The 9,461-nt window shown below is 41.7% G+C and overlaps 2 protein-coding genes across 2 annotated transcripts; one reads left to right on the top strand and one right to left on the bottom strand.

Annotated features, from left to right (window-relative positions):
* Positions 1–125: 125 nt before the first annotated feature.
* On the top strand, positions 126–4,205 carry lrrc47 (leucine rich repeat containing 47). The gene is made up of 7 exons (XM_037478515.2): positions 126–749; positions 1,140–1,598; positions 1,704–1,820; positions 1,981–2,096; positions 2,633–2,735; positions 3,177–3,266; positions 3,696–4,205. Exons 1-7 carry the CDS (start codon positions 129–131, stop codon positions 3,915–3,917), a joined length of 1,728 nt encoding a protein of 575 aa, XP_037334412.2. The 5' UTR covers positions 126–128; the 3' UTR covers positions 3,918–4,205.
* Positions 4,206–4,501: 296 nt separating this feature from the next.
* Positions 4,502–5,540, bottom strand: LOC134102940 (L-rhamnose-binding lectin SML-like; the record flags this gene model as incomplete). Its single annotated transcript, XM_062557680.1, is given in 4 exon segments — positions 4,502–4,743; positions 5,039–5,168; positions 5,282–5,326; positions 5,420–5,540. Coding segments are annotated over 4 exon segments (408 nt in total), but the record flags the coding sequence as incomplete, so codon positions are not given.
* Between the last annotated feature and the right edge of the window lie 3,921 nt (positions 5,541–9,461).

Genomic DNA, 9,461 nt, shown 5'->3' on the forward strand with positions numbered 1-9,461 from the left:
TAATCATCCATTTCCAGTACTTTGCCGAATATAATTGCTTGGTATATTATGGCAGAGCTACAATTATGATCCACAAACCAGTATGTAAAAAAAACTTAATTTATTTTGAAAACTAAAACCGGGTTTCGATGTATTTCATTGTCTTCGCTATCTTGCCCAACTGGTTCACAGCAGACAGCATGGTTGACATGGAGAATTGGCCAGAAATAGAGAAAGCAGCGACAGAGAAGAGGCGTGAACTAGTTTTCCAAGGTCCAACTTTCAACGAGAGAATTTCCTGTGACGGGGGCCTCCCCCCGGCTCTCTACTCCCTCGCGCTGCTCAATTATCTGGAAGTTAGCCAGTGCCCGAATTTGACAGAGATCCACGAGGACATCCAGCGTCTGACGAACCTCCAAAGCCTCATCCTGTGCAGGAACAGGCTCTCCTCCGTCCCGAATGTCGTCGGGATGCTCAAGTCCTTGAAGGTCCTGGACCTTTCGGTCAACAGCCTCAGCAGTCTGCCGGAGGGAGTCACTCAGTTGAAGGAGCTAACCACTCTCAACGTGAGCTGCAACAGCCTGGAAGTTCTGCCGGAGGGGCTGAGCCGGTGCACCAAGCTTTCCAACATCAACGTCTCCAAGAATCGCCTCACCGGCTTCCCCGCGGATTTCTACTCCGAGAAACTGGACCTGCTCAGCATACTGATCGCCTCGGACAACTCCATTGAGCAGCTGAGTGGAGATGTGCTCAAGCTAGCCGCTATAAAGGTGGGTGGAACTGCCTCTCCGGGTGATTTAATGCAGAGAGATGTTCTCCTGGGAGCATCAGCTGTAGTCCGAATCTTAAAAAGGCCTTCGGTGAGCTGTGTGTACATCTGTAGTTGCAGCTAACGAGCTTCCACGTTTACTATTATGCGATGCAACGTGAAAATGTCGCATTATGAGACAGGCAGGTGAGCATCTGAGCTTCCACACTGTCTAATCCAGTCGTGTGTGTGTGTGTGTGTGTGTGTGTGTGTGTGTGTGTGTGTGTGTGTGTGTGTGTGTGTGTGTGTGTGTGTGTGTGTGTGTTTCACACACCTCAAACCTTGGGGGTGCCTGATTGCATTTTCCCAGCGAGTCAAACTCAACATCTGCACTTTGTTGCGTCCTCCTCAGGTGCTGGACCTCTCCAACAACAAGCTGAAGGAGATCCCCTCCGATCTGAGCGACTGCGCCAAGCTGAAGGAGATCAACTTCAAAGGCAACAAGTTGAGTGACAAGCGGCTGGAGAAGATGGTCAACGGCTGTCAGACCAAGTCCATCCTCGACTACCTCAGAGGAAAAGGAAAAGGGAAACAAGGAGAGGAAGGAGGTGACGCCGACGGGGGTCGCAAGGCAGACAAGGGCAAAAGGCAGCAGAGGAAGAAGAAGGAGAAGGTGGGAGATCAACAAGACGAGACGGAGGAACTGAACAAGATGGTGGTCAGGGTCCTCCATGTTTCGGACAGTCCCACTGCCCTCTCCGTCACGGTGAGCGCGGAGGTGAAAGATGTTCGACCGTACCTGGTGTGCTGCGTGGTCACGGGCATGAACCTAAAGGCTGGGAACGCTCTCAAGCGCTTCCTGGTCGCTCAGGTGAGTTCAGGCCCCTCACAAGGAGGTATCACCATTTTAGTGGGGCGTCACCGTTGAGGTAAGTGTGCAGTGTATTCATCAAAAAGTATTTACCTGTTTTCCTAGACGAAGCTTCATGATGACTTGTGCGGTAAAAGGACCACCGCAACCATTGCAACTCATGATGTGCAGCTCATCAAAGCTCCGCTGACGTATGATGTCAAACGACCCATCGAGCTGAAGGTATATAGGCAAACGCAGATTGGCATGTACCTGAAATGAACTAGTTTTAATTTCCTCTCATGGGAGTTGATGGCGTTTTCAGGTGGTTTGCTTTGTGGATCGTTGTAGCTGTCACTGTCAAGTTCACAAAAGGAACCATAATAAATCCAATGTTCGGCAGGTTGTGTCGCTGGGACGCAAGGAGATGACGGCTGTCGAGCTGATAAGACAACTTCAGGTTGAGGCCGACGAACTGAGGAAGCAGAAGAGGAGGCAGAACGTCACTGGCCTCCACAAGTCAGTACAACCTATGAGTCTTCTGTACAACATGGGCACTTTTGGGGAAAGTGTTTTTAAAGGATCCACCCTTCGTTAGCGGGATTAGAGGGAGGGAGGTTTTGGTCAAAACAGTTTGTGGCAAGAACACAAAAGGCATTTTCAAGATAAATTTAAGTGGTATACAAGACATGTACATGACTGTATGACTTGGTCTGCTGTTGTGTTTGAACACATGGGGCAGTATAAAAATGTTCCACCACAGCATTGGGCTTAGTCAACTTCCATGTTGAATGTGCAATGAATTGTTACACATAAGGTGTATTAGAGGAGTATTGTACTTCATGACTTTTTGTCAGTGTAGCCGTGACCAGTCAGGAAGACAAAGTAACTACATGACCAATGAATCCAATCAAAGAATCTTTGCTATGACTGCTGACAGCCGTGATATTATCATTCTCAAATGTGTCATTGAAATAAAATACCCAGCTCTGCGTCTAATGCATTGCCTTACCCTGCTTTTGATAAAGTTGTCACTCACATTTTATTTTGTCCAGGTACCTGCAACTTCTGCAGGGAAAAGCGATGTATCCCTGCATAGTGGATGCAGAGGGACATGTGATCTCATTCCCACCTATAACCAACAGTGAGAAAACCAAGGTATGTATATCTCTTTTCCTTCTGGTTCTCATTATTTGGTCCTCCAATTAAGGAAGACTTCTTTATTGTGGAAATGTTGTTAGCAGAGAAATCTCAACCCAACTAGTAAGGTGCAGCCATTAGAGAGCAGATTCCCGCCAGGTGTGTCTACAACTCCTGTATTGTGTGATTGTATAAAAAAGGCCATATCAAGTGTTAGCTACCGCAGCCTTAATAGGGTCCTTGAGCAGGAAGCCGCAACTTCATCTAACCCAAACTATAATGCGTTGTGCTGCTGCAGAATGCAGCAGCACAACGCAGAAAGAGTCGCAACTGCTCACATGGTCCGCTGGTGGAAATCACAACGCATCTGACATCAAACCTACTGAGCCCGACAGTGTGTTTCTGTCTCCTCATGATAAAATAGAAATGATTACATGATCAGCTGATTGTGTTTTACAGATCAAGAAGACGACTAAAGAGTTGTTCTTGGAGGTGACGAGTGCAGTCAGCCTTCAGACCTGCAAAGATGTTATGGATGCTCTGATCGTGGTAAGATTCACTTTTTCTTCCTCTTCCCAAAAAGAGTAAGAAGCTTGTATTTTGAAACTCAGTTTCAGCTCAGTTTCGAATGAATTTTTGATTATTCTAGTATCTTTCCTGCATTTGAACTGCATTTGAACAGAATGAATTTCAAATTCTGAGAAAATTGGCGATTGAGCGATTGTCTCCACACGGCTCTCAACATGGTGTTAGCCTGAAGGGGAACCGGAGAGGGTGGGTGTTGCCTCCTACCGCCGCCTCAGGTCATGATGGCTTTGTGGTTTCCATCGTATGAACACAGAGTGGAGGGATTAGCAATGTAGTGTGGTACACAGACACACTGGGGTTCATATGTGTTAACCTACACAGCTGAACCAGAAACATAAACCATTTCCCATCACATTGAGCATTTAGAGCGCCTTTATTGTTTTGTCACAGAAAATGGCAGAGTTGAACAAGTTCACGGCAGAGCACCGCGAGGAGGCGGGGTCAGACGGGGAAGGGGACGGCCCACAAGACCCGGCCGCCAGCAGCGAGCCCTCCAGTGAGCTGACGGTGCAGCAGGTCCGCACGCTGGACCAGGACGGGAACCTGAAAGTTGTCTACCCGTCCAAGACCGACCTTTGCAACAACATTAGCAACGTGAACGTGATTTGGTAGACAACCTGCATTATTTGCACTCATTGAGATAAAGTCATTTTAAAAGATTAGCTAGCGGAAGTTTGTCAACATGCAATGTGTTTTGTGGAACTTGCTGGTTCCACAAAACACAATCAATAAGTCAAACTATCATTAAATAGACCAACTTTGTATAATTTACATCTGAAAACTAGTCTGTACTGAAAAGTAAATTTCTTCAAAGCCACTTTACCTTTGACCGGTCACATGTCCGTAATACTGGAAGATTTGTGTTACCACACACGCTTATAGCAGCAAGTGATGTCTGACTTGAGACTTAATAAAGTGCATTCCTGTTTTCATTCATTTTATTTCATATGCTGACACAGCTTGAGCTGTCAGGGCTATGAGCTGCTAATGCGCACTGCCAAGAAATGAGTGAACTCCAACTCATTAACAACCTGCATGTGTGTAACTTCCAAAGCGGTATGGTTATGTATCTGGAACCAGATTCTGCAGTTGTTTGTATTTCCTTTTTTTCTGTCATTCAGAGGTAATGAATACATTGATATATTTATTTGATTAAATGTAGCTTTATTGGTAAATCACTGATGTCAGTAGGTGAACACAAGTTTTCTAGGGACTTCTGAAGATTCAATTCAGGAAAAAATATTTAAGCAACCAAGTATTAGTCTGATGCCATTTTCCCTATTCCAGATTGGGCTGGTTACCAAATAAGTGATGCTCAATGGGCCTTTACTTACATTGACATATGTAAGCCACCTCCAGGTACTTTAAAGGGCCAACACAGGGGTCCCCAAACACTGAGTTGGAGGCACTGATAGTACAGCGGTTTTTCCCATTGCACCTGTGGAGTAAAAGAATTGGTGAAAAACATTTGAATGCACCACGGTACATGTGAGAAATTGGGTCTTCGTCAATGGCAACAACGCTTCAACAGCCTGCATGTTGAATGCTATCAAACCACACATGATATGTACATGGATGTACATGAACTTTTTTCTTTTACATATTGTGTGGCTTAATTTTGCTTTCTTTCCTCTTGCAAGAATTTCAATTAATCTAGATTGTCTGTGCCAATAGGAAATAGTGTCGATATCTGGATGTAATTCATATATTCATCAAAGGGTTTGAAGCTGTACCTTTCAGCAACGATGCTGCTGGGGACTGAGCAGTCGACATTGTCCAACTCAGTAGCCCATCTGTAACTGCAGGTGGTCCTGTCGTGGCGTCCGTAGTCGGCACCGTACACAAATATTACCTGTCCTGGATCTGTCAAAAAGCGGAGTTACATTTGGCAAGGTGAAGAAAACAGAGGTCGGATGCATTGAAAATGTTTGCTTCATCCATCAGAAATGCAGGAAAGAGAAAAATATATGTATTACCGCATCTGAGATGTGCCAAAGAGCCCTCACATGTTATAAAGTGGACTGTGAAAGAATAATGAGTGAAACACATTAGACATCGCGCCATATAAAGATTTTTTCACTGTTGGTTTCATGCTTTCATGAGATGTAACCAACTTGCTGGCAAGCAGGAGTAGATGGTTTCCAGTTATTTGGAGATTCCAGGGCAGGGATCAGAGGTACTAACGTCATTTAGGTTCAGTTCGCAAACCTTCTTTCCATCACACCTGTAGGAAAGACATTAATAAGGGATAAGTGTAAACATCTCAACTAGCAGACATCACAATCAAACATCACTAGATTACTTACATGGACGTGGTTTTCTGAAATGCTGTGTTTAAATGTACAAATGAGGTACTGTCTTATTGAATGTTTCCAAAACACAAACTTGAATGTTGAAAAAAGCAATGTTCAACATTCTTGTTTATGTTGTTGACGTATTAATTATAGTCAAAGACAAATTAGACACTAACCAATCCTAGCTAATTCAAATCAAATGTTCACTCAGCACCCCATCTTGACAGAAAAAAATGTATTAAACAATTTATTAAAAAACAAAAACTGAAATATCACATGGTCCTAAATTTAACTGACATGCTGTCCATTTCTTCTGATCCTCCTTGAGATGGTTCTATTCCTTCATTGGAGTCCTGCTGTGTTTAATTAAACGGATTGGACTTAATTAGAAAGGCACACACCTGTCGATATAAGACCTTACAGCTCACAGTTCATGTCAGAAATATGTCTGAGGAAGAGAAGAGAGGCAGAGAAAAAACTAAATCTGAAAATGTAGAGGTACTTACAGGGATGGGAAAAGTTGAGGATGAGCAAAATGTATTATTTAATGTGGGAGAACTAAATAGGGCAATGGCCAAAGCTGGGAAGACAGCGCCAGGAAAAGATGACATTTGTTATAGCATGTTGAAACAGTTAAGTGAAAAGGGGAAAGAAAAATAGTTAATGCTATATAATAAATTGTGGCAGAAAAGTAAATTAACAAAGAGCTGGAAGGAGTCAATTATAGTTGCGATAAGGAAACCTGGGAAAGAAGTTAGTAAACCAACAAGCTAAAGGCCTATTGCCCTGACTTCTCATAGTTGAAAATGAATGGACAGAATGATAAATGAGAGGCTAATGTATATTATGGAAAAAAGGTATGATGGCCGAATACCAAAGTGGGTTTAGAAAAGGTAGAAATACTATGGATGCAATACTGTGTTTAGAAGATAACATGAGAAAAGCACAAGTATACCAAGAGACAACAGTGGCAGTATTTTTCGATGTAGAAAAAGCATATGACATGTTATGGAGAGAGGGATTCAATTATATAATATGGGAATTAGAAGAAATTTTCTGAACTGGATTTGAAAGATTTCCTGGAAGGAAGAACAATCCAGGTAGGAGCAGACTTGTCAAGGGAGAGAGTTCCACAAAGTCAACTATCACTGCAGCCTTCCACCAGTCGGGGCTTTATGGCAGAATGGCCCGATGGAAGCCTCTCCTCAGTGCAAGACATATGAAAGCCTGCATAGCGTTTGCCAAAAAACACATGAAGGAGTCCCAGACTATGAGAAATAAGATCCTGTGGTCTGATGAGGGCAATATTTTGGCGTTAATTCTAAGCTGTAGTTATGTGTGGAGAAAACCAGGCACTACTCATCACCTACCCAATACAATCCCAACAGTGAAACATGGTGGCAGCATCGTGCAATTGAATTGATACACACACAGTGTGGTGTGGTGTGGTGGAGTTTGAAGCTGAACATGATTGCAGGAGATCCAGGCTGAGGTGGAGATGGGAACATACACATCGGTACTTATACTGCCAGCTCAAGGAATGTCTTTATCTTTACAAATAATTTACTTATTACTTGCTGTGTGGTTATGTTTAAAGATTATACTATCATCCTGAGATGTATTTCCTGACTTACAAGAAGTGAAACCATTCTTATTTCTTGTAAATTGCTTATTTTTCTCACGTTTCATATGTTGTCTTTACACAGGTGTCGAGTGAGAATTGCTTTAACATAATTAGTCCTTTCAGCATCATAAGAACTTTTTTTCCGCTCAAGGATTGGACCTGAAACAGCACAGGGAGTCTAGGAGTCTTTTCAATGTCCTCAGCCCCAGTGCGTTACAGGATAAGTTTGGTTGATTGTGAGGCGAGGAACTACTTGAAAACTAGAGACTGAGGTTGTGATGGTATAAACTTTTTAAAGTTCATAAAATGATGAGGACACAACATCTAACTCGATGAGGAGTTTCTAATTGCCGTAGACCTATAGGGTCCTAAAAACAGAAGTTGGGTGTTCTGTAATTCGTGACCGCCAAGTCGTAAAAACAAAGAATCTGTTGTTTTGGAGTACTGTGTCATAAAAAAGGAAATTGGATGTTTCGATGAACCATGACAGCAAGTTGTAAAAACGGAAAGCGGCCGCAAGTCCTATATATATTTGCTGATAATCAACCCTATTCTTTTATGTATATATATATATATATATATATATATATATATATATATATATATATATATATATATATATATATATACATTTTGCTGATAATCAACCCTATTCTTTTATGTATGTATATATATATATAAAAGAATAGGGTTGATTATCAGCAAAATGTGGGAAGAAATGAATGACAAGATGTGAATATTGTCACAAAGACTCTGTAACCTCCCCTTGTAGCTGTCACTGTCAAGCTCCCCTTTGCCTGAATATTTCACTGTATTTCCCACCATGCATCATCGGATTACACCATACACCTGCATTGCACCGATTACACACACCTGCACCTTATGCTCAAACACCCATTTAAGCCACACACACGAGGTGGTGGATCCCTTCAACCGAAAACGGGTCATATACATACAAACAAACAGCCACAGACTGACGGGGAACAAGAGAGGGGTAGAAATAAATTAGAGATAACAAAATTGATTGGTAGAGGATGCAAGGAAATACTTATGTGTGATTTCGAGAGCGCGCAAATCTGTTATTTCAACCTCAGAATGAATGAATAATAAAAAATGTATTGTTAACTTGTTAGGTCAAAAGGAAGCTGTTGGAATGACTGATGTGACTGATGTTTCTAACTCGGCAAGTTATCGCTACAATTTTTTAACTATAAGAAGTAAATAATCAGTTATATGAGAGATCAAGGAAATTAATGAGTGACTTTTAGAATAAGATCGAAGATGTGCACTGACATGTTTCTACAGAGACCCAGGGCCAGAGATAAGAGATGCACAGGCATTCTACTGGAATGCAGGGTTTGGGCCTTTTTTATCATTGTTTTCAAAGAAGAGTAATAACACTGAAACTGGTTATCTATTTGGACAATTTTAGGTGGGAGTAGTACCAGAAATGGGAACCCCTGTGCTAATATGTGTAAAAATATATTTATATATTATTGCTGAATAAAATATATCAATATTACAGACTGAAAATTTTGAGATTTGCCTCCAAAAATCTCACAAACAGCCCTATAAATCTGAATATGAAACATGTTCACTGCCTGGCCAAAAAAAAAAAGTCACTGATATTTTGTTTGACCGCCTTTAGCTTTGATTACGGCACGCATTCGCTGTGGCATTGTTTCAATAAGCTTCTGCAATATCACAAGATTTATTTCCATCCAGGGTTGCATTCATTTCTCACCAAGATCTTGTATTGATGATGGTAGAGTCTGACCCCTTCCCAAAGCCTTCTCCAGCACATCCCAAAGATTCTCAATAGGGTTAAGGTCTGGACTCTGTGGTGGCCAATCCATGTCTTTCACAATTTGAGCCCAATGAATCCTGGCATTGTCATCTATGCCCATGCCATCAAGGACAAAAAAACAAACTCCCCCAAAATTTCCATTGATGGCATAACCTGGTCATTCAGGATCTATATATTCCCTGATTATTCATATTTATTCATATTTAGAATTATTATTATTAGCATTATTCATATTTATGTGATGAATTCTTTGTTACATGACAAATATTGTCAGTTTTTTAATCATACTCAATTAATTAGTTGGAATGCTTCAAGCATTCCAAGTATTGTTCTTCTAATCTTTATTAGTTGGAATGCTTCAAGCATTCCAAGTATTGTTCTTCTAATCTTTATTCCGCCTTATTAGTTGGAATGCTTCAAGCATTCCAAGT

Source organism: Pungitius pungitius, chromosome 1, assembly GCF_949316345.1.
Source record: "Pungitius pungitius chromosome 1, fPunPun2.1, whole genome shotgun sequence".
In the NCBI taxonomy this organism is placed as follows: Eukaryota; Metazoa; Chordata; class Actinopteri; order Perciformes; family Gasterosteidae; genus Pungitius; species Pungitius pungitius.

Coding starts and splice junctions, on each gene's coding strand:
- lrrc47 (XM_037478515.2), top strand. CDS start 129: ATGTATTTCATTGTCTTCGCTATCTTGCCCAACTGGTTCACAGCAGAC. Junction 2,736..3,176: donor CCAACAGTGAGAAAACCAAG/GTATGTATATCT, acceptor TGTGTTTTACAG/ATCAAGAAGACGACTAAAGA. Junction 3,267..3,695: donor TTATGGATGCTCTGATCGTG/GTAAGATTCACT, acceptor GTTTTGTCACAG/AAAATGGCAGAGTTGAACAA.